The sequence below is a fragment of the Aptenodytes forsteri genome, unplaced genomic scaffold, assembly GCF_000699145.1.
Source record: "Aptenodytes forsteri isolate BGI_AS27 unplaced genomic scaffold, ASM69914v1 Scaffold387, whole genome shotgun sequence".
Lineage (NCBI taxonomy): Eukaryota > Metazoa > Chordata > Aves > Sphenisciformes > Spheniscidae > Aptenodytes > Aptenodytes forsteri.
The window spans coordinates 1032313-1058145 of NW_008795368.1; the positions used below are offsets into that span (position 1 = coordinate 1032313).

General features: G+C 37.5%; 1 protein-coding gene across 1 annotated transcript in view; it reads right to left on the minus strand.

Moving 5' to 3' along the window:
- Positions 1-708: 708 nt before the first annotated feature.
- The window catches only part of WDR41 (WD repeat domain 41), a 77373-nt gene continuing 52248 nt past the window's right edge, over positions 709-25833 (minus strand). The window contains exons 4-15 of the mRNA XM_009280314.1: positions 21645-21760; positions 17438-17486; positions 15256-15387; positions 14839-14901; positions 14217-14328; positions 12427-12489; positions 11076-11186; positions 9571-9755; positions 6546-6667; positions 5464-5552; positions 3528-3661; positions 709-1642 (exon numbers count right to left, since the gene is read on the minus strand). Coding sequence (XP_009278589.1) covers positions 1490-1642; positions 3528-3661; positions 5464-5552; positions 6546-6667; positions 9571-9755; positions 11076-11186; positions 12427-12489; positions 14217-14328; positions 14839-14901; positions 15256-15387; positions 17438-17486; positions 21645-21760 — 1329 coding nt within the window. The 3' untranslated portion in view covers positions 709-1489. The remainder of the gene's footprint in view (positions 1643-3527; positions 3662-5463; positions 5553-6545; positions 6668-9570; positions 9756-11075; positions 11187-12426; positions 12490-14216; positions 14329-14838; positions 14902-15255; positions 15388-17437; positions 17487-21644; positions 21761-25833) is intronic.

The window sequence follows — 25833 nt, forward strand, 5'->3', positions numbered from 1 at the left end:
CTTGGTTTCTTCTAGGAAGCTGGAGCTTCCTCCTTTTGCTTCTGCTCATCAGTATCTGCTTAGCCCTTTGTTTTGATTGCACTAACTGCAGCTGCTGGATCTTAAGTCTAGAATTAAAGCCCTGTAGTCTCCTGTACTGAAAACAGTTCTCATTGATTCAAAAGGAAGAGATGGCACTGAAAAGTTGCATGAGACTTACTCCTAAACAGTGCTGGAGTCTGTGCTGGATCTTCTAAGTAGACCTGAGGACAGTGGCACGCTCTTCTACGTGGCTTTAAAACCACTAAGTCACTAAGTTCCCAAACTGCCCCCTTCCCTAGCTCTTCTCTGTTCAAATGGTAACTTACCACTCATTAACTCATCCTCCCTCCCACTTTCTTTGTATCAGTTCTGGGTTTAACTTCGCTTTTTTTTTTCTTTTGGGTTTTTGTTGCTTTGGTTTGGGGTTTTTGTTTTAGTTTGGGGTTTCTTCCGACTCCTGTTTAGCTTGCAGATTACTGCTGCTATCTCAGACTTGAAAAAGGCATTGTGTACTTAGAGGCTTTTTATTTTAAAATTCTAAAATACTACTTATCCTTAGAAACTTGGTGCAGATTTCTCTGCAGTCAAACTTCAGCTGAGAATTTAGTACTCATCTGGCAGAAGCGTTTTGCTAGTATTGAACACATCAACTGCTACGGCTTAAGAAAGTATTTTACATCCTGAAAATCCATGGTAAGGCCAATGCTTTTTATTAGATACAAATTAATTTGATGAATGCACTAGGGAAAGACTAAGCTAAACCAATCACACTTCATGTTAGACATGGTAATGGTGCTGTAGAAACTCCAGTAGCGTAGGTTAACCCACAGTAAAACTACAGCTACTACAAGTGAGGAGTATCTATATACCTCGCTTTGCCAAAAATTAAAACCTGACAAACCAGTATTGCCTGCTTTTCTTTCTTGCTTCTACCCTTGGTGCAGGACAGTAACTTCAAATGCAAAAATTCTATTTGAGAACTGTTTCTTTTGGGGGTTTTTGTAGATACATAAATCTGAGCCATCAGTGACTAGTGTTTAGCTTCAAGAAACAAGTTACATAAAGCAGGAAGCCTCAGATTTTTTTCTGTGCCTCCTTTCTGCACATAACACTGGAATGCCCCCAGCTGCTGTAGTTAGGATCCATCTAAGGATCTTCACAAATCTTAATTTTGACGTCAACCCATGATATTTTTAAACATTAGGAAGAATATTAGAAACCATTTAATGAGTCATCATTCAGTCTTTCAAGAGAACACCATTTCTGCTGACAGAGTAAGCCAAGTAAGTTTCAACATGCAAAATTCTCCTTTGAGAAGAGTAGTAGCAACTAATCAAAATTCCAGTATAATACATGACATTAAGTGTAAAGCTTACTGGTAGTCACATTCCCAGTAGCTCGGTCTTTTCTTTACACTCACATTTAACACACATCCAGTTTTTATATATGTAGCCTGTATTAGAGCAATTTAAAATTTGAGCTGCAAATTGCCATTTTGCGCCAATTTTTGGAATAGTGTTAAACTGCGGAGCCTAGATTCTCGTTCACCATCCTTCCACAAAATAATGAGGTGGTCAGCAGAGCACGTAGCCAGTCCCAGTTCACCAAAGTACAGGAACATCTGCAATGAAACAATTACTATTACCATGATGCTCACATGAAATTGTCAGCTTGCTTAAGTGTTCAGTGCACAGCTGGACTAAGCAAATACACACGTCTGAAATGGTTCCGCTTGAACATAGGTATGCAAAATTACAATGTATACTTTCTATAAGTTTGAGACATCATAAAATCCCTACATGAAAACAACTCTTAAACAGCACTTCACACTGAAAGATCTCAATTTAGAAAAAGCAGCAAAGCCTTACAGATAGGGAAGCTAAGGTACAGAATATTGAAGAAATTGTTCCAAGTCAGCAGTAGAAGAGTGAGTGACTTGCATGAACTCTGATCTCCTGGTTTCTTAGGAATAGAAGCCACTGTTCTGTTCACTTGGGTACACTGTCCCCTGCCCACACCACACCACAGGCTACCATCACCAGGCCTGGAAGGATCGAAGAGTAAACAACTGTGACAGACATCAGCATGTGCCAGGTCACACAGACGAAGCCAAACCAGCAAGAACTGTGACACAGGAGAAAAGTACAGCAGCAGTGGAGGGATTTTGCAAGAGCAATGGAGCTGACAAGTCATGTAGTCATCCCTCACTTCAGAGACCTCCACAAGGCTGCCTAAAATTAGCCACTAATTGCAGTTCAACACAACAGCCAATGGAACCAGGTTACATGATGCCACTACGGCATGCTTGCAGTGTCCTGACTCTTCAGCTTGTGGAAGGGATCTGCTCAGGGGAAGCATTCAGGCCAAGGACTGTGCTACAGCCTACCTACTCTGGGAACGGCCACTTACTAGCTATGTGGTTCCAGTAGAAATACTCTGGCCAAGCCCACATCTTTGACCATCACATTTCATCACTACTCAACATTTCCAGCCTCAACTGCTCCAGTCTGCCCACAGTTGAAAATGGAATTTTCCATATGTAGAATGTTGCAGGAAATCACATCCATCATCATCTCAGTTACTCCTTGGCTCCACAGCATCCCAGCAAAGACCCAACATGTGCCTCTCACCACCTTTGCTGTGCCTCTTGCTGAATTACACACTATGTCCTCTTTCTTAGATAGCAACTTTCCATAATGATAATAGGGCATCTTTCAACAGTTTTTCAGAAAGAAAGATGGTAGAGAGGGGCAGAAAGCCTTGCAGAAATCCCTGTAGCAGAAAGGTTCACCTTAGCTATTCATGAAAAGCTTTCAGCTTTTGGCAGTAGCAGTTCTGAAATCCAGTCAGTTTCATGAATACTTGTGAGCAAAACTACTGCAGAACCACACGGCTTCTCTACCTGCCCTTCCCCCAGCTCCTGCCAAGAATGCGTATAGAAGTCCACTGTAAGACAGTGATTTGTTACTCCAATAGGTTTGTCAAACATGAAAAGGTGTGGAGGGAAAATGCCATTTAAAACAAAAACATAATCTATTAGACAGACAGAAGCACAGAATGGTACCTGATCTAAAATTAAAAGACCTCCTTAAGGCTCACAGCACAGAAGTCTAAGAAATTCCTGAATGGGCTTTGTTTTATATGAGCCCTTGCTCAGATCGCAAACTTAAGATGAAATCCAGAACAAACACGCAGTTCCCAGCTGTATTGCTTGCAGTCTATAAAGAAACCCAATACCCCACCAGATTATCTGTAGCATGTATGTATATATCTGCACACACAACTCTCAGGCATCAGTGAGCGTTTGAATTCTCATTAGAACTTTAAGTCAGTATGTTTTCTGTTTGTTGGGGTTTTTTTAAACTGCACTAAATATACCACACAATCAATGTGTTCCCAGCCTCCAGAGCCAGACAGGCGAAAGTTACAGCTGTTTAAGAAACAGTGCCAAAATTACATTAGTAAGTGAAATTCACTTTTTCTTGTTCTTACTAAAGTTGACCTACCTGCACAGCTGATGAATGACCAATCAAATCACCAACCAGCTCCAAGAAATACATAGATGTATTGTCCTGCATCTTCTTAGCAGCTTGGTTTGCCTGCTTGTTCGCCCTTCCAAATCCCCACATGTTGAAAAACCCTGGGGGAAAAAAAGAAAAAAAAATATCTTTTATTTTGGCAAAAGTCACAGATACAATTTATTTCCTCTAGCTAAAGAGAGAACTACAGGAATCACTTAAAATCTAAAAGCAGGACAGTCTGCATGGCAAAATGACAGAAGCATTGTACTGCACAGCATTTCTACATCTGATTTATTCATCTTGAGGGGGGAAAGAAACATAGCTACTTTGTCTTTTGTCCTTACAAGACGTAATTTAGCAAACTTGTTGAATTACTCACCTGGATGAGACAATATATGGATTTAGCAGGAAATCCAAGGACTGCCTAAATGAACTAACTGAACAGCAGAGGTAGATGCAGGACAGTGATGTTTACCTTTGCTCCGTCCTCTTAAACTGCTACTTGTGCAAAGAGGAGAGAAATGAGGTGCCAGCCTCTCCCCTGTATGTCCTGCACTAAGGCATTAGAGTGCTGGCATACAGGTAACAAGCAAGTTTCTGATGCTGAATTGCCTGTTTTTATACTGCCCACTGGCTTTCTCCTTCAGATTTAAAACCATGAGGCAAACTGGAGTGTAAAGACAGTACTGCATGTGTTCCACTTAGATAGCACGAAATTACGCATCTGTGCCACAGCCTCCAGAACTGTGTAATAATACTGACAGAAGTAAGAAAGTTGGCTTCTGTACACAATGCAGTTCAGACTTTCTTCCTGACCCTTCCCTCAGCCCCATCAGCACACAAAACAAGAATTGTGCTAGACCATGGCCCTGGTGCAAGCGAGAAAACTGGAGAGATGAACAACTACTCAGGGGATTCCTTAGAATAAAAATAGAGCAAATCAACAGCAGTCCACTTATCTTGCTGTTGCATATGGTTTCTTTCAAATGTCTCCAATCATAGAAGTTACAAATTTCCAATGTGAAACCAAATACCACTTGTCACAATAAGAAGCAGAACTGTATAGATCAGCAGTCACCAGCAATACTGAAGACAGAACATGCCTGAAAAAGTTTCTAAATCAATCCAGGCAGCAAAAATTACCGTCAACAGGTGAACAGCCAGCTAGACAAAATACATCAAGAAAATCATTCACAGCTCAAATAAAAAAAATTCCTACAAGAGAGTAACAGCTCACTACTGTTACCAGTCCATAATACTAATTATATTGTCCAGAGCACCTGTCCAAGACCACACCTACCAGTGCCCAGGGAAGCTGCTGGCCTGGTCAAAGAGCAGCAAGCACTACACAGGCAATGTTTGTACTTGGGGGAAAATGCTTCCTAAAACACTGGCAACTAGCCCCGAGGACTAAAACGCCCAGAGGCAGTATGTAAGTGAGGTTGGATACAGCCTCAAAGTGAGTCCCAGTTTCATTCCAAGTTCAAGGAGATGTGGAGAAAACATTTTTTTGTGGCAGCTGCTCATCTGCAAGCTTCTCTTTAGCTTTCTTCACAAGGTCCTGCAACTATTTACTCTTGCATGGTAGAGTATCCAGCACTATTCAGTACAAGGAGAAGTGGATCAAGGTTTGTCAGGAGACATCATAATTTTTGTTAAACCAGCTGATACAACTGTAAACTCTAAATAAGCTTTATGGCATAGAACTGCTTCAGCTGGACCTTCTAACTTCCCATATCAAATCTGGGAGGGCTTGTACACCCTTGTCTTCTTCAGTTTCCCACCTGTTATCAGTTGGTTGAATGCAAGACACATCTCTTCTTACAAAGCCTGTAAGTCTCTCTATTCCTATATGGTGAATATTGGGTTTCCTGTTATCCTTTTTAAAAGTACTTTTCACCGACCCCCACTACTAGCAAACCTGTTGGAACCGGTTCAGCTGGCAGCTGCTGCTTTTCTCGGAGCTCCCAAATGCGCACACTGCCATCTTCTGAACAGGAGATCAGCTGCCTGTAAAAACAGTTGATAAGCAACACTAGTATGGATACTTAACTGCACAAGTCACCCTGTGATGTTTCCATAAAAGAGACAGCAAGTGCCTCAGGTTCTACACAGGTTTGCTAGAACTCTCAAACGTAGCAGGACATCCAGATGTTCCACACAAAACAAGGTGCATTCATAGCAGGACAAACTATAATGGACTTACAAAATAGGTGGAAAAAATACACATTTTCAATCCCACTTTAAAAGCATACCACTCTGTAAAACAAAAAATAACAATTCTAGACTCTGCAAATACAGTTCCACTAACTGACTTCCGAGCTTACTTTCATTAAGCAAAACCATATTTTTTCTTATGGAAAAATAACAAAAGGAAAGATACTCCTTTTCATTACATGTTTAGAAGTGTTCAGAACAGCACATGCATTTACAAGATAAAGGCCCTAATTTTTATCTTCCGACAGTCTTTTGCTCCATTGAACAAGAGTATAAAGGGATCTAACAACACAGCTATTAGATTATACCTATGTAGCAAATTGTCCAACTTGGCTGTCAAAATAAGTTTCAGCTAGAAATTCAGCACTAACGAACAAAGGCTGGAAGTTGTTATTTTTTGTTAAAACATTTCAACTGTTACAAAAAAATTTAGTGAAAAATATTTACTGAATATGTCATAGGCCTTTGCTTTATACAAGTAAAATGCCATTAAGCTATATTTTCACAGTGTAGACAAAAGTGCTTTATCAAGTCCGATTTTGAAAATAGCCAAGATATTTTACTCTGAGCCTGCGCATCAAGCATACTGGATTATAGTTTTTTCACATTGAATTACAGTGATGCATTTTCAAAAAGCAGATCAACAAACTATCTAATAAAAGCAGATCAAACTAAAGATCAAGTCCCTGCCCTAGAAATTAGATGTAGCTTTGCAGACTGTCTCTAGCCACCCTTCCAAGTTCTACATTTCTTTACTGCATTAACAAAATATACCGTGACTCGTACCTGTTTGGAAGCTTCTCAATGTGCAGTACAGAGGAGTCATGAGCAGTTCTCTGGCAGGCAATCACACGCTTCATTTGAAGATTATATACGTATATGCCTTTCCCAACAGCAGCAAACACACACTGGAAAGAAAATTCAATGGAACAACTTACAGAAACAGATACTGAAAGATCACCCTGCGTGTAATGGATTTCCAGCAGTACTATGACGTCATCTAGCCCATATTATCTAGCTTGTTTCTGTCCTTGTGTTACTGCTTTATCCCAAACATACAGAATCAGCAAGTTATAGAAAAAATAATGATTTTTTGGAGGAAATGAGAGATATCCTCTTATACTCTAAGCAGTTGTTTCATTTCTGTATTTTCATGCCGTACCTTACAGTCTAACCGGAAACTAAGGATACCAACAATCAACACATTTTGACAATTAAACATTTATGTTGTTACACTAAAGTAATGCTCTGTGTTTTGACAAAATCTTGTCTTAGCAAGAAAGATTGAGAATACAGGAAGCTGTTTTGCATTTTTGCCTTTTTTTTTTAAATGTAACTGAAGCTGCATAAAGAGGTCTTGCTCAAGCATTTGGGCTCTACTGAGTGTAGAAAAGGAACTCTCTCACAGAAAGGTATTACACAATACTGCAAAGATCTGGAACCATTTTGCATTCAGTGCTCCTCTTCAGAAAGTGCAGGGATTCCGTTTCATAACCATCACAGTCCTAAGAAGCCACAAACAGTTTACAGATCATTGGACCTGGACCCTCTAAAATCATTAGCAGTCATGAGAGAGGACAAACGTACCATCATGTGTACATACACATGATAAATATTTGCTACCAGAGGAGTGCAGAATGCTTCCATTCAGTACATATTTGGGTTTTTGAAGATACCTTGTTTAGGTGATGGTAGGCTGGATCTTTTCCCTGAATGGCCTGCTTCCATCTACACAGCCCAAACATTAATGTCTCATAAGCAGTTCACACTACACGCTTGTCAACATTTTGTAAAACTGGTAACCCAGCGTCTTTGACTAAGATTTCCTATATATATTCAACGGTGTTTTGACATTGTTCAAAACTCCTTGTCCAGGTTTTTGATGGGTTTTGTTTTGGTTTTTCTTATGCACATCTGCGGTGGGAGCTCCAATAGCTCTGAAACTAAGCTCAGATTTCTGATAGCACTCTACCAAATCAAGGAAAAAACACTGAGCCCAATTCAATAGCCTTCCACATCACTCTTCCACTCCTGTATCTCAGCCTTTTCTCCCCTGCAGTCTTCCACCTTGAGACAGGCTCTTGAGTTTCATATAGTCTTATAGCTTTGCAAAAGATGGTCTTCACAGATCTATTTTTGCACAAGCCCTGGCAAAACCCTGGTCATCTCAAACCCCAAGAGAGTAACAAATGATGAAGCATAAATTCGACTCCTATCTTAACAGGCAAGTTAAAAAACTCACACACACACGTGTGCCAGGACAGCACATGCAGTCCTTAGCACTGTTTCCTAGTATTGCCGCACCTTTACCATCCCATTTGTTTCTGAATGATGTTTTGCCTACAAGCTCAGTGTCAAACTAGACAAGTACATCTTCTCCAACGACCTAACTACCAAGCCCGCTGACAAAGTTCCTAACAGAGAAAACGCCAATTTTACTTTATTTTTTGTAACATGAAGAACAGTGTTCTGCTTTTGGATAGCAGGTAACAAAGTAATTCATTATAGGAATACGTTTCTTCTACCACTTTCTAAGTAGTAACTTTACAATACAGACAGCTCTGCCCTAAAACCACCTACTATTTCAGGATGTAACACTAGAACCACCTTTTCTTCCCACCATTCAAAAGTCTCACAATAAATAAAATTCTGCAGCAATTTGTTTAGTTCAGTTCCATGAATGGAAGAAAGTCCTCAGCAGCCTCAGATTCCACATTCAATGTTTTAAGTACTTCTGAACTTCCCAAAATTCTTTTCCCCTCTTAAAACACATCTTGTGTAGCTTTCAAGCAGGGAATCAAAATGTTTTGCAGCCAAATTATAGAACCTCTCCTGAACAGGATTGGCTTTTTGCTCCTTCTAGAACTAAGCACCCACAACAAAACCACTGGAAATCCTACCTTTAGAGACAACTGCATCTCTTTACCTCCACACCCTTCCAATGTTTCTCTCTCCAGTGTTTTAGGAGTGCTCTTTTCACAGACAAATGCATCAGTGACTACTTGGCCCTCAGCCTACATTCAGGCTTTTCCACAGCTTTTATTTTGTTATAGGTCATATCTCTGAATCCATTTCCAGGAGTCCCTTTCTTAATCATTCCCCAGCAATGGGCCTACAGGCCCCTAAACAGAATCCCACTGTACCCCAACTATAAAACATGTTTTCTTTTGCCACTAACAGTTGGTAACATTTCACAAAAGTAAATAACAACCTGAGGATTTTTAGTGTTTCCTGAAGAATAACTGGGTTCTGTCTGAGTATTCTGACGAAGAACTCTTGGATTATCTTTAAAGCATGATTACAGTAGACTGGATTTTGGACCCGTATTTGTGCTCTTTACAATTGAATATAGCCCATCTGAACAGAAGCAGCAATATTTATTTACTACTAAGCATAGACATATGCCTATTCTTTAAATAGGCATATAACTGTTCAAGAGGCACGTTACTGTGGAAACTGCATTTGCAGAACTATGGAATATGAAAGACGTATGCCATCAAAACACACACCACCTGTTTATTTTTCTCTAGTGGTACTGTAAACAACTAATAAATCTTCGTCAGTCAAAAAGAAATGCTGTTGTGACAGTCCATTATGTTAGTTCTTATACCATGAACAGATTATAGCCTTCAGCTAGCTCAAAGAACAAAATTTTATATAAAAACTGTTGACTGTATAAAAATAGCTGTGCACATTTTAAAGAAGCTTCTCATATTAAAACAAGCAAACTGAAAACACAAAACACTTGGCCTTCTGTGGTAAGGTCACGCTAGCTCACTTGAAGTAGTTTACTCTGTTTAAAGTTTTTTACCTCCTCATCAGATGTTAAGTGTTGAACTGAAGTTTCATTTGGGCTTTGGGATAACTTTATTTCCGGCTGTACATCTGGAGGGACAGAGGAGTCCCAGAAGTTGCACTCACATGCCTGCTTCGTCCAGTCAAGTGCATCCCAAACTATTAACTCACCCACATGAGAACCTGTCACAAAAGTCAAGTCTAGAGGGGAAAAAAAAACACACATAGAAATCACATGATATAAAAAAAAAATCCATTTCACACAAAGTTACAAACCTAGAAAGTTAAGAGAGCCCATTTTCAAGTGAATCTATGTAGAACGTGCAGTACGTAACTGACTGGACAAAAACCTCTCCCTTTGAGTAAATACTCATTTGATTACCTAGCATAGCTCAGATGAGCAAAAGGAGATGAGCACTCTCTCTTGTAAAATTAAAACTAGGAAAGAGAACATTCACCAGCCACAGTGCACAGTACAGTATAGCAAAGGCAAGGACCACCACCAGAAGTATGTACAGGTATTTGAAGTTCATTTGTTGCCTACATACAAAACCCTTCTATTCCTTGGACAAGTAGGTGTATCAGCACCCCTCAGACACAGCAAAGAACATCTTTGACAAACAGAAATACTGATCACAAATTAAATGGATGAGTTAATGGTACGATTGAAGTAGCTGCTTATGAATTTGTTAATCACGCATGGAAAGGAACTGCTTCAACAATACTTAACGCAGATAGCATGTTGTCTTTTTAAGCCCAATATTGCTTCCCCTTCATAATCAAAAAGGAGAAAATAAGGGCAACAGGAAACCCCAGAAACAACTACCATAGAATCCAAGTTTTCTCCTTTCCACCTTCTTGTTAACTCTGTACCACAGCCCCTTTGTGCCAGCCAGGCTGACACAAATAAGCCCAAGGACAAATATACACTCCCTATCACACCAGGAATAACTTGCCCTGGGCTCTAGGAGTGCTCCATAAAAAAGACAGGGAAGAACAAAGTAGGAGGGGTTGAAACCTGTAGTAGAGTAGACAGAATTTCAGGTAATAGCTCAGTATTGCCCTAATGAGCAGCAGAGATTGCATCATCTTCCAGAGCCTCTAAATAATGGATCTATATGCAGGCCCACATCCACACACCCAAAACTTTCAGTTACCTTGGGACTACAACTGCAAAGGATGTGGCATTTTAAATTCCATTTTAAGATCAGAAGGAACAAGAAAAAATAGCATTTTAAACTTTCCTAACAGGAAGAAAACCCAAAGTTCCATTTCCATCAATGACACTGCCTCTTTTGTGCCTTTTCCACATTGTAACCTACCTGGTTTCATTTCACTGCTAATCCATAAATAAAGCCATTATGTTTTCATATTTCACTACCTTTGCAGCTACACAGGAAGATACATCTACTAGTTATGAAGTTTCACTCCAGTTAAAAGTTTGGTCCCAATAAAAACTCCATAGTTGAAATATCCCACTGGTAACAAACAAAACTAGTAACATTATAAAATTACTCTTACCATTGACACTGACCAATGACAAAATGTTATCCTGATGGTCAACAAGGCGTTTTACTTCAAGGACATTCCAACCTTCAGACCCATCATTAGAAGCAACCAACCTAAAAATTACTTCAAAGACAGAGAGAGAAATTGTCTAAACAAGCTTTATGATTCAGAATAAAATGTAGCTATGCTTAAATAAAACACATCATTTTCAGAAAGACACAAACTAAAACATATTATAAAGTAAGACAGTACAAGATGTGCAAAGCCACTTACGACCACTCGTAACACCAAAAAAAATGGGAATAAATTATTTCAGTGTTATTATAAGGCCTCTTACTACAGCAACTATCGGATAAAACATTTCAGCCTAGTAACTCTGAAATTCAGAGAATCAGTCAACATCAGAAGTCGCAGAAAACAGAAGTGAAAAGTACTAGACATCTTCAGGGATAAGTAAAGTAAAAGCGAAACACCTTTCTTAAGGGCTCATCTGACTGAAAACTATTATTCAAAAGGATACAATATTCTCAGTAAGTTCAGTAAGGCAATCAAGTTCTCCAGGAATTAAAACTTTATTTTAACAGTCTTGGAATTTCTTTTATGATATCTCAAGATATCAAAAGAACTGTGGGAAGTTCACATGGAAGTTTACATTGTATACCAATGTCTAAACACAAGACAACTATTTTTAATTTGCTCCTGATTCTTTGATCAGAATATCAAATTGCTATTTTTCAGCTAAGTGTTTAATCATATTGAGCAAAGTCTGTTGTTTTGCTGATTCAGTGCTCTACTTTTTCTCCTGGATTTTTTTCCATATTTTGAAATTTCAGTAATCTTATAAAACACTCTTATTTAAGACTCTCCACTGACAGCTAGCTGATGATTTACAGTTTGCATACATAGAAAACCCTGTCTCCAAGTGAGCAACAGAAACTATTACATTGTCTCATTATAGCTTTGGACAGTATAATGAGATCGGCAATATCTCATACTCCTGATCTTGGGATAAGGAGACTGTAGAGAAGACTAGTATCTGACAGCTCAGATAATGAGTTCCAGACCTTCTCCAGAAGGACAAATGTAGATCGCCACAATCAGATCTGGACAGATGGCAATAACAGTAATAACAATAACAAAGAATATAGAAAAGTTTTGTCATGCAGATCTCAATAAAATTCCTGAATAGGATTAGTATTGTCTGCCTCTGTGAAATAAGGGAAAAAGGAAGAAGGTTGCTAATCACACCTTAATACCATTTACTTTTCCTATATAATTCCAGCAGCATGCTCTTTACACATATCTCTGATAAGCAGCTGTTATAAAGGAACATGAACACTTAACAGAAATGCAACATACTCACCTAGCTCTTTGCCAACAGTGGCCGCAACACAATTTTTAGGCAATTCAACCAAAGCACTGATACCTTTGAAAAAATACAGGAGATAAGGGAGATATTCATTGGCCACAAGAAAACATAGCAAACTGTTATTTCCTTATTAATAAAGTTCTTCATAATCTTCCTTCCACTTATAAGTTATTATCAAAATAAAAGCATATGGCCTGAAGTGAAAGTTAAACAGCACTGGAATTGAACAGGTTACCTCAGATGGAGGTAGAGTCAGGAGTTTTGGTCCCGAATCCAGCAGAATTCTGAACGTCAAACGTGAGGTGAAGCTGAGAATCAATAACCTTTTTACTTTAAATACAGTTAAGATGTTTATGTCCTAATGCTGGACAATATTAAGGACACTGTAGTAATTATTGAGACTCCAAACATACGCAGTGCCAAAATTATCAGATACTGATACTACCACAGTATGCATGATACTAAGTATCATGCGGAGACAGCTGAAGAACAGGGCACAAGATAAAATGTCCAGCTTGCTGTTACTCTGCCTTCATCCTGCACACAATTCAACCAGTCCGTGCTGCCACACCATTAAAGGAAAATTCCCCAAGGAAAAAGCAATCTGTCTCTTTCTCCACAAAGGAAGCAAGAAATTAGGAGGGAAGAGAGGGCCCATGCTGCACACACCATTGACACCTTGTACGAAAGTTTCAATAGCACCACATGCTAAGCACTACAGCACCACTTCCAACTGGTATTTGGCATGATATTTCGTATTGAACCAGAAGAAGTATTAATATCCTTAAAGATTCAGAAGGTTTTGCCTACCACTACTCCATTCTATAACAAAAGTTCGGAGACCTTATTGTAGCCCTCCAGTACTTGAAAGGGGCCTACAAGAAAGCTGGAGAGGAACTTTTTACAAGGGCATGTAGTGATAGGACAAGGGCTAGCGGCTTTAAACTGAAAGAGGGTAGATTTAGATTAGATATTAGGAAGAAATTCTTCACTATGAGGGTGGTGAAACACTGGAACAGGTTGCCCAGAGAGGTGGTGGATGCCCCATCCCTGGAAACTTTCAAGGCCAGGTTGGATGGGGCTCTGAGCAACCTGGTCTAGTGGAAGGTGTCCCTGCCCATGGCAGGAGGGGTGGGACCAAGTGATCTTTAAGGTCCCCCCCAGCCCAAACCATTCTATGACTCTATGAAAATATTGGTTCCAACTTAGAATTTGATTCACAGCTTCATAGGTATCTTTGTAAAGTATGGCAATAATATGCAACAATTTCCTTCGCATGGACAGATTATATAAGCTTATAAATAGAAAAGCATGACTGACATTGAGACCTGATTACATTTACTGTATTTCTATCAAAACCTGCATTTTCTACATCAAAAGTACTGATTCTTAATAATAAAAAGAAACCTTTACTGCTTTACTACTACAAAGCTTTACTTAGGAATAATAAAACTCCCGCTCATTCACAGAGAAAGCCAGCCAAAGGATCTGGTCCACATTACAGCAAACATGTATAAATCAGCATCTGAGGTCTAGCCCTGTAAGTCCAAGCTAATGTACAGTTACTAAGATTTGACATATTCTAAAATTCACACAGCACAGGAGATTAAAAGCAGTCTTAATTCTGAAACAATTAAGTCTGACATTTAAAAAAATAGAGACTGGCTCTAATACGTAATGTTATCATTAGAATTAAAAAGAATTTGCCAAGGTGGTTTTGCACCATTATACAGATCCATTTTACTTGTACTTTAACAGCTATAATGAGTCATTTACATTTTTACCTGCATCAGTAAGATGACTGGTCTTACACAAGAGATCTAATTTTCGGTTCCAAACACATAGATCACTCCCTCCAGACAACCATACATCCAGTCTTTGAAGAACTGTCAAACACTGCAGAACAAAAATCAGATATATGTCCCCTGCAAAAGTTCTACAGGGAGTTTCTTAGTGAAATGATCACAAGCTTTAGTTAGATAAAACTGTAAGTACCATGCAATACAGCATTAAGGTGTCACTTTCCTGAGAAATACAGATTTAATTACATACTATATGTTACGTTTTTCCATCAACAATGCAAAAACTGTTTTTTCAGTGGTTTTTTTCTACTATTAACATTCAAGAACTAGTTTGACTGTAGGTTGCCTTTTCCAACACAGTAACAAAACCAAGCCATAAAATTACCTTTGTCCTGCATCCTTTCAAAAAGAAAATTGAGGTATTAAGAGTTCCAAAAACAAATTAAGAATTGTGCCCACTTCTCAGCCACTCATTATGTATCTGTTCTTAAACCAAACACTGCTGTTCATTTTAACACACCTGCCCATATGGCCCATGAGCCATACATAATAGATTCTTGTATACAACAAAACAACAGACATACCTAGGGTTTCCTCAGCTTACCTTTACAGTAGAATGGAAACATGACACTTTCTGAACCTGCCTGCCGCTAGTGCAGTCCCAAACCTGACTTTATTCATTAAGGAAACTGAAAGGTTTTTATAAATTATAAATATAACTGCTGTGTTTGTAACTAAATGACAGATTGGGAAATAGGTATGCAGAGACTTAGTCTTCTAAACTCTCTCTTTTCAATATTTGGCCAAAATGACATATTAATAAAGGTCTGTTATGGAGTCATTTTTGTAGCAGGGATTGCATCTACTTTTGAGCAATAACTAGTAAAATCCTAGTGTAATCCAATTATACCTACTGGATATTATCACCCAATGAATTGCAGCCTGTCTCAATGCTACCTTTAAAAGTAAAAACCAAGAAAAAACCCATAGAAATTTTAATCCTCTCCAGATCTAAGGATACAATAACTGTTGTATCAGCTGATGCTGTTAAAATCAAATGGTTTTTTTCTTCAGAAGCATCTGACGAAGAAAATGGTGCTATAGCTGTAATTTTGTGTGTGTGTCCATGAAGTTCAAAAAGTTTTTCCCCAGTCTGAAAAATAAAAACATGGAAAACTAAGGGTAAAATTTGGAAAATGCCTACTGTAGCATATGACATAGGTACCAAATGACTTTTGAAACCAAGAATTTCTAAGAGTCTAAAGTCTCCCTTTCTAAAGTAATTTATGGATTTACTTCTTATACTTTCAGTACTGTTCAAGATCTTACCCAGAATTAAATAATATATTAAGTATAAGTGTAAAGGAGTAGTACATAATAAAAATTACTCTGAGAAAAAAAACACTCTGAAAGCCCTTAATAACTGAGTTCTGTATTAAACTCATTTCATTTTAATGCAAATATTGGCCATTCACCCTTTTTAACAGATATTACAGTAATTCAGATTTGTTGACAAACCTTCTCTTGAAAAAGTAATTTTTTTTTTCTTTTCTTTTAAAAGGTTAGAAAAACTTGACCTCTATTTATGGCAAACACAGTACTGCCAAATTCCTGACAGCTTTATTTAGTATGTACATTATCTATAGCTTCAAGCCAGTGGTTTAGATAACTGCAGCTATGTCTGCTCTGCTTAGTCAAATGGCAGAACCCTACAAACAAACATGCAGAAGCATGCTGGCGTTTTAAACATGCAATTAAAATACACGGTAGTTATAACTGTAAACTTCTTTACACTTGTGGGTTAAGTTTTTAAAGCAAACCTTTTGTAGTTTTAATTTAACAAAAATCCTACAGAAGTAGAAAATGGAACTCCGTTGCTAAGCTGGATATCTAAATGAGTTTTACATTCACAAACTGTTCAGAACAATGAGTACATAAACTCACATACATGGTTTTGAATATTTAAAAACAATTTCCTTTTCCAAACTATAGAATTATAAGAGACTTTCAACAACAGCAAAGCACTAACTGAAACTGCTCAAAAGGGAGCTAAAGTTTCAAGTTCTCCCTTCCATATTTTAAAATTACACCATCATAAATGTCCCACAAATTTTTCAGAAGGTTTCTAAAAAAGTTTACAGTCTAAGATTTCTTTCTTCCTTAAGTTGAATGTTTGATACTCACAGTTTAGACAGCACAGTATGTCTCCCTTTTAGACTTCCTATTGAACAATCTAACTTGTATACTAGCCCTCTAAAGTTTCATCTCCCTTCCATATTTTAAAATTACACCACCATAAATGTCCCACAAATTTTTCAGAAGGTTTCTAAAAAAGTTTACAGTCTAAGATTTCTTTCTTCCTTAAGTTGAATGTTTGATACTCACAGTTTAGACAGCACAGTATGTCTCCCTTTTAGACTTCCTATTGAACAATCTAACTTGTATACTAGCCCTCTTTAACACAGGTCTAATGCTCATCCCTTCTCTATAATTTTGTCGGTGATACGGAGACAGAGAGCAGAAGAGCAGAACAGCGGGTATCACACTTACAGAGCACTATTTCCATGACAAATCTAATGTCTTCGTAAGGTTTTTAAAAGTTATAAGAAGATTTTTTATCACAACAAGCAATTAAGGCCTTGTTTCTGCACTGCATGCTTAACTTCCACTGACTTTTGTGTCTTTCCAATACAGTTTTGTGTTAGCTCTCCATTTAGTCTAATCAGTTATACTACAAATAGGTATTGCTAATAGAGCCACTGAAATGTACTTAAAACTTACGTATATATATAAATCTTGGTAGGATTGGGACCTTGCTATGTATTTGTTGAGTTACTAGTCAACATTTCAGTGTTTACAGCAAACACCGAACATATTTTAAAAGAAGAATTAAAGCCACAAGTTCATACACGCTTCTGCTTTTCACATCATCATTTCATCTCAAATCTCTCTAAAAACATTTGTCTTCCCAAAACATTCTAATGTTTAAAACTTATTCTCTTGGGTTCACCCAACTTTCACTTTCCTAGCTGTCCTTTGTAAACTAAGATTTGACAGACTCCCTCCGCTTTTACATTTTTGAACAGTAACTCTGCAGCAATTCTTATTCATTCTGCTTCTTCGCTACTAGACATTTCTAAGTCCTCTCCCCAACTTCTACCCTCCCCACCGCACACAAGCTACCCCAAAAAAAAAGAGCTAACCTGAGCATTCCACAGAAATATGATTCCATCATCTCCTGCAGATGCAAACCTGAAATGGGAAAAAAAAAAAGCTGTGAAAACTTCAATATAGCATGAAGTAATGGAAAAGCAATAAACAGTTATGTAAGAAAAATATTTACAAGATATATTAGACTCTCACTTTAGAGAATAAACACGTATTCATAAATCCCAATTACAGTTTATAAACTGAAATCAGTACATTTAAATAGGTGTTAACATATACTTAATATAAGAACAAGGGTTAAGAATTCCAATACGAACTATTATAAATAGAATCCCGCATTACAGAACCAATTCTCTTGTTTAAAAATATGAGATCTTACATACCAAATAACAGTGAACTCTGAAACCAAATACTGTTAGTCAGAGCCAACTGACTGCAAGACATCTAACAACTTACAAACCACTCAGGAGTAGAGGAGCCCATTATTTACCATGACACTTTAAACTGTGGCTTAAAAGAACTGCCAAAGGGAGTGCATTTAAGGTGCTAAATTTGTATTCTGCTAAAAATCCAGCTGGAAGGCATACCATATGAGGAAAAAACAGGTTCATATTAGCATCTTAATCTCACATTAACAAAGTCTGACCTAAATTCAATCTTTTCCCTAGGCTAGAGTGAATATCTAACCATCTGCCTACATTTGCACCTTATCACCACCACAGCTACACTGTAGCTGGAGCACACATCCCAGCTATCCCAGTAAAAGCGTACAATGAGTTGAGAAAGCCTAGAACAGAGACAAGACCTTCCATAGAAAATTGATTTCAGTTGTTACTTGCAAATATACCTATTTTTTTTTCCTTTTGTTTTAAGCCTTCACCAAGGGTTAAACAGTTAATATTTAGAGAACCAACTAAGATTTGTACTATGTGCAAGAAAGTCATGAAGAAGAGAGGTTACATCACTTCTCATTTTTTTGTTACCAGCTGTGAATGGTTTCATTAACTATATACACATACTTTCTTTTAGACTCTTTGTAATTACAATGTTTGTGAAACTTGCTAACAGACTAAGTTTTCAGGCATAAAGCTATAGGGTTTCCCCCCCCCCTTTCTTCCACATATCCTCCTGTTTTATTCTATTATAGTAAAAAAAAAGCGTAAGCTGTACTTTCTTCATATCTTTCATTATTTTACATCAAATCAAGCCCTTCTTTAAAAAGATCTGAGCAAAAAACAACCTTCCATGCACACCTCTGATAACATTAATTTCTTATCTTTACTTGCCTTTTGGCTCTATTATACCTTGTTTTGTCACAACGTCAAGAACTTAAAATAGTAAGACTCTCACAATTCTGCAATAACCCTTTAAATTCCGATTCCTTTCTTGAGTAATATTGGAGCTGTGTGCCACTTGAACAAAATTCTAGGAAGAAAACTGGTGTTTGAAAGAAGGCATAAGTGTAATTCATCAACATAGAAGTTCAATAGAGTGCTGTTTTGTGTATTTTCCTCCTCATCGTCTAACCAGGATTTCTGTTTAAATACAAAGGTATACTGTAGAGTCAGTTATCCTACAGTTACATTCTGTTCACCAAGGTGGAGATTCATGGGTCACCTGATTCTTTTCCAGTCATGATCACCATCATCTATAACCTTGTCTGTTTCCTGAAGGAGCAAGGAATGGTCAAATGAGCAACAAAAAAAGCTGTTCTTAAAATGTGTTATGAACTCTGTTTAGTTTAATGTGTCAAATGCTAGAGTATTACATGCAATTTTATCTCAGTCCATTTTTTGGAAGACTCTTGCTGAGGCTTAGCCTTCTTTTGTGATCTTCCAATCAATATGACCCTTACTTCATGTTCAAAAAGTACAAGAGAAAAGAAGGAAAAAACCCCAGCTTTCTGTTACATTTATACAGGATTTATTTAGTATCTTCAAAAACCAATCTGAGAAAATTTTCCACTCACTGGTTTTAGCTGAGCCACTGAGAAAACAAGAAAATCCTTCTTCAAAATTCTCAATAAAATGATATTATCTAAAGACCTGAAGCGTGAAACTTGGCTTACAATAGTTGACAAAAAGCACACAATGGAATAGCTGCAGAAACTAAATAAAAACATTTCAGAAGCTGAGTAACAATACTAATATTACTGAAAAGAATCAAGTGAAAAGTATTATCAGCTGTTTAACAATCCAGAAACTACCATATTCTTCATAAATAAGACCTCAGAATTACTGTCCAGTGAAGCGACTCTATTAAACTCCTCAAACTCTCAGAATATTAACCAGCTATATAACTTACTCCTTATCCATATGCTATTTTATAACCTATCTTCAATGCAGCCATCCAGGCTTTAGTTTTACACTGATTATCATTAGTTTAGCTTCAATAATTGACCTGCTACCATACAGTGAAGCCCCAAATGGTAAAAGATTTATTTGCATCAGACAGTGTGTACAATCTAAGAATACTCTGGTATTTCTATAAAGACCAATTACATTTATTGAGTATGTGTTTTGGGAAAAATGTACTTTGAGGAAAGGTTATTTTAATAACTTGTCTGGGAAAAAAAAGGTCTGGAAAAAAACCCACAAGATTCTTCTATTTTTATATGAATCTTCTGGTAGATTACTATAATGTAGAAAATTAAATTTTATGGTAATGCATGTAACTTTCCTGATATATATTTATGACATTAAGAATGAAAACTGACAATCTAAAAGTTCTCCATGGAGTCTTCTGTGAAATTTTATATAGATATATATTTTGTATATATGTATATACACACACACACACACTATGTATTTACAAAATTATTAGAAAATAAGATTCTGCAGGCATTCCAAATTTGGAAGAGACCACCTGCCCAATCAATGTGCATGGGGAAGGAGAGAAGCTTCCTTCACAAAACACCTGCTGTACACTGCAAGGGTATAAACCAAACTCTTACCCATGTTAACTTTGTGTAGTGTATTGATGAATATATTAGAAATCCCCTTCTGTGCCTAATCCATAAAAGATATAAATTACTACAGCTCCTTAACAGAGACTCTTGCCTATTACTTACGTTCTTAGTTCTAAAGGTTTTCTATTTAATTCTCCACACCAGCCAAGAGTCACTACACTTATTATTGACTAAAGGCTTCACAACCTTACTTTCAAGGCAGATAAATATTTCCTCTCTTGCAGGATTAAGCTAAGTTAGAGAACATGCAAGGCTAATTTAGACAAAGCTAGCATAGAAGCCAGGTCGTAACATAAACCGATCATAATTCATTCTCTCAGTCACCCTTCCGAAGTGACAATGGTAAATGTAATTACTTCATCTCTGCTTCAGTTTTCCAGTTTTTAGATAACTCCATCCTCAGAGTTCACAATAAAGTTGGACCTAGCTACAAGGAACTAAGAACAGAACAGATGAAGATTGTCAGGGAATACACAAAAAAGTGCACAAAGCTAAAAATTTGAAGAGAGAAACAAAGGAACTGTCATGTTTCAAAGAAGTACAGCAAGTTGAACAAGATCAAATTGGAGGAGATATGTAATGCAGATATTAGGCATATGTTGAATTTTACTAAGTAGGCACTCTGAATAAAGTGGTGAAAATTTCAAAATTTGAGAATTTCAAAAAAAAGTTGCATTAACCAAAGCTCAAGTGAATTAAGCACTCCAGTTTCAGAAGAAAGTGTAACAAAAGATTGGAAAGAAAGGAAGGAACATCAGCATTCAATACTGTTGAGAATGTCATGTTCAATTGCTACAGTGTATCTGTAGAAGCCTACTACATACTTCCGTAGAACCAAAAGGTGAAATAACAGCTGTCCTCAGTTCTGAGACATAAAACACATGCATCCACTGAGAACAGAAGCAGACACTACTGCATATTGTCCTGGGAGAAAGTGTGTGTATGAATGTATAGAAAGGAACGTTCAACACAGGAACAGCCTGAAAAAGAAGGGCTGAATTAACTAAAGGCATTTCTTTCAAACAAAGGAATTTGTACCAAGAAACAGAACTTCAACACCATTATTTTCTCGTGAAAGTTTAACTTACAAAGAGAAGCCAAAAGATACCAAGAAAAGGGAGCATTCACCCCTTGCCTTTTTTAACTCCGGGCTTTTCCTGCCCTCCCCCACCAAAAATAAAAAGAGAGGATTAAAAATATTACTACATTTTCATAAATATTCTCTGAAGTATTACCAAGGATGCTGTGAAACAATATGAAATACAATTTCATACCTGCAATCATCTATTTGCACTAGAAATCGTACTATATCTTGATGACCTTTCAACACACGGAGCTCCGTGTAAGGATTCTGTATTTGTTCTTCACCAATTGTCTGTACAGATGATTTCTAAAATTCATAAAAAAGGAATGAAATTTATTTTGTACTGACATAATTATTTTCATCAGGTCTTTGTAATGTCTGGCAATCTACATATAGACCCATGTGTGAATGTATAGTTACATCTGAAGTTAAATTAAGTTTCTGAAACATCATTTTGCCTCAATGAAAATCATTACAAAAGATCATTTCCTATTATTTCAAGTAAATAATATTTTTCTGTAGCATGTATTTTAAATTATAATATAGCATTTTCTGTTTAACAAAAACATTTTGTACTGCTTTAATCACTGATACACCAAGATGAAAACCCACTTTAGTCATGAGCTGTCATGTGGAGCCAGCTTCGTGACTCAATTCACCATACATTCAGTTTTTCATTAAATTACACCTCTTCTGAGAGGTCTGTGAACCTCTCATATCTTTTATTACACCTCTCTGAGAGGTCTGTGAACCTCTCATATCTTTTATCTACCATTCAATTTTAAAATCTATATAAAGATGACATATTTAAAACAAATAAGACTAAACGCTTTCTGTTACATAATATATTAATCATCCATTGGGACTCTATTCACAAAATACCAAAGCAAACCACTTAAAAAAATATAAAGAATGATTAATTAAATTACACCTCTTCTGAGAGGTCTGTGAACCTCTCATATCTTTTATCTACCATTCAATTTTAAAATCCTATATAAAGATGACATATTTAAAACAAATAAGACAAAATGCTTTCTGTTACATAATATATAAATCATCCATTGGGACTCTATTCACAAAATACCAAAGCAAACCACTTAAAAAAACAAAAAGAATGATTAAACATTTTATAGAACAGCATCTGCAATTACCCCCAACTAGACTATTAATTAAAAGAACAATCAATCGCTCAGAGCAAGCTGATCACCAGGCAGGGTCAATAAAATATTGCATAGGACTGCAGTTTCAAGGCACGACAGTTCTGCTAACCTCAATCACCAGTTTGTTTCAACAGAAGACAACTTTTTTTGTATTTTAGGTCTTCCACATTCTGGAACAACTTGCTATTAGACTTTATTTAAAAAATATATATATATATCTAAATAGCTCAGCAGTAACTCAGTGACAGCAGTCTCCTCCTTCTAGATTTATTTTACATGACAGTCAACACCATCTTACTTCCAGGACTGTCTCTTCTTTGAGGACTTCAACAGAACCTACACTGTAAAACAGTAATTACTAAACACTGTACAACATGCAGCATACGTGACAGGTAACCCTGCGTGAAAGACAACCATATTATCCTCAGAAACATCAACATTTTCTTGCAGGAATAATAAATTATTTTCTATTACTTCCATATAGGTACTATGATACTATTCTTCAGAAGTTAAGAATGACAAAGTTAATAAACAGGGAAAGAAATCTGTGTTTATTTTTAAAATGAAGAGGTTGTCAAAATGCTAGTTCTTGTGATTTTATCTTGGTTTTGTGCTATCTGATGCATTTCATGAAGCAACTGTTCCTCATTTTATGCAATTATGTGAGAATAGCAGTTCCCATTTAAAATAATGCAAGTAGAGTCTACACGGTTATAAAGAAGAGTTGGACAAATTATGGAAACTTGGAGTTCAGCTGTCAAAAGCTAATCAAAACATACCTTAAAAAAAAAATTTGAGAGTTCTAAAAATCCTAAGCACATCTCAGCATCACTGGATGACATTAGCAATACTGTAGTCAGAAGACTTCCATTTTTATTTACTAACAGAAACATACCTTCACAAAACAATTGTTACACCGCCTTGAAAAAGTCAGAATTTGTAACATTAACATCCCAATTCTGTATTCTGTTGTTGCTTCCTATTCAATACAAGACAGTGCTACTTCTTTTGAACAATGTGTCTCATCTTATTTTTTCTTAATTCTAAGAATGCCTGTGAATATTGAAAGGAACAGTGCTGCTGATGAAGTACTATAGATAACAACAAAATAACAGTTTTTCCCCCAGTACTGTCATACAACAAGCTATGCTCTCTTCAGATCTTCATTAATATTTACCAAAGTGTTCAGTTACATGTGCATTCTTTCTCTGAAGAAATCTTTTTATACAAACTATTAATTGAACTCTCTTGTAGCAACACCAAGTTTTCAGAAGAGAAAGCTAGATGCTGATGCTAATGGAATCCATTCTCAACTTGCATGTTTTTATGCAGGACCTGTAAGCATCACTACAATAAGTGAAAAAAAACACATTTATCTCAGCTTCAGAACTTCCTATAAACCCATGATCTGAAGCATTTGAAAATGGGATTTTCAAAAGCAATTCACCAAAAATATGGATACAAGAGTACACAGACATACCTATGTATGTATCATGGAGCATGATAAATTAGCTTATATGGACCTTGATACTACTGCAGTTAGACTGCTCCCATTACCAAAGCCACCCTGCTTAAGATGTACACCATAGCAATCAACTGAAGAAATTCAGCAGCTTAAGTCTAAATGATTTTCAATTCCATAGTAAAAAAAGAAAGGGGTAAGGAGAAATTTACATTTCATTAATTTAGGACAGCTTTGCCATAGGCTTCCTCTATTCACCCAGTGCACTGTCACTCTAATACATCTGGCCTTTTCATGACTGGCTGAAGCCATAGCACATGAAACAAACACCGTAAATCCATAGCCCACACACTGCTATGGGCTTCCTTATCTATTTAAGAAGAGTACAGAGAGAATTAATAGTTATGAAGATGATCTTTAGATGAAACAATATTATATAATGCAGGAAAAAAGAACAAAAAGTTTAGGGACTAACCCATATCAATACTTGTTATTCAGTTTTTCCACAGAGAAGCAAAATGATCACCATCATTGAGCAAACCAGTGGTAGCAATGGGAACAGAAGTCCTGTGGATCAGGTTTAACCAAGCTACAAATGGCAGAATGGAAGAACTGGACCACACCTTGACTCATGCTCATGCTTTATTAAATCACAGTATAACTAAACCATAGTCAGAGTTTAAACTTTGGAGAGGGACACACACCAGCATAGTCTTCTAACACATCTCAGCAAGCTGTTGCATATTTCCCATCTTCCTTTTAGAAACAACTGCACACAAACCTGCTAAATACGACTGCAATACGACCAAATTTTGACTGATGACAAAGGTCAGAAGCATTCCCAGACATTGTCATTCCAAATTGGTACAGACTCAAATATCCACCAAAGTAACTACTGGCATCTGAAATCAACCATGATACTGTCATGGCTTGGTCACATACAGCAGCTGAAAAAGACTTACTTCCTCATATTTGTCTAGATTATAAAAGCACTAAGTGTTGGGAGCCCAGTAATAGTGTTAATTAACTCTTGTTAAGTCCAGGCTGAGAACTTCAGCAGTGTTGGGAACAAGAAAATCCCAATAATCTCTCCCTCAAATCCAATAAAACTCTTTTTCCGAGTAAGGCAACAGGAAGGATGTCAGTGTTCAGTGCACTACATAGGCCTAGTCTATTTTACGGATGAGAAACTGAGAAGAAATGCTAGATTACTACTACAAACTACAGCTAGGCCACATAACTAGTAAGTTACTGCCTATAATTTACATTATCGACCGGCGAGTCCCGAAGGCAAGACTCCATATGCTTGCAAACTATACAATATAACCCCCACTTGCCCAGGACGCGCAGAGCAGGAGGGAGGAAGCCGGGACGCTCCTGACAGGGACGGCTCCCAAGCACTTCAGCTCCTGGGCAAGCTCAGCTTGAGCGTTTTGCTGTTTGCTTTTGTGTTTTTGCCCCTCCCCTCTTTCTCTTCAACGAAGCTTGCAACCCCTTCTAACAGCCAGAAAGTCTCAGAGGCTGCGAGCTAGCCCTGAAGGCCCCTTGCTCCGGAGAGCCCGGCGCAGGGCCCAGCCGCGCTACCACAGGACAGCAGACCCACCCGACGGAAAGGCCACCGCCCAGCGCCCCCCTTGCTCACAGCGCTCCCCTCCCAGACCTAAAGCTCCCCACGGCCCTCCACCGGCGCCGTGCTGCGCGAGGGCGGCTGTCCCCACGGGCAGCCACCCCCGGCCCGGTCGGCGGCTCCTGACTGA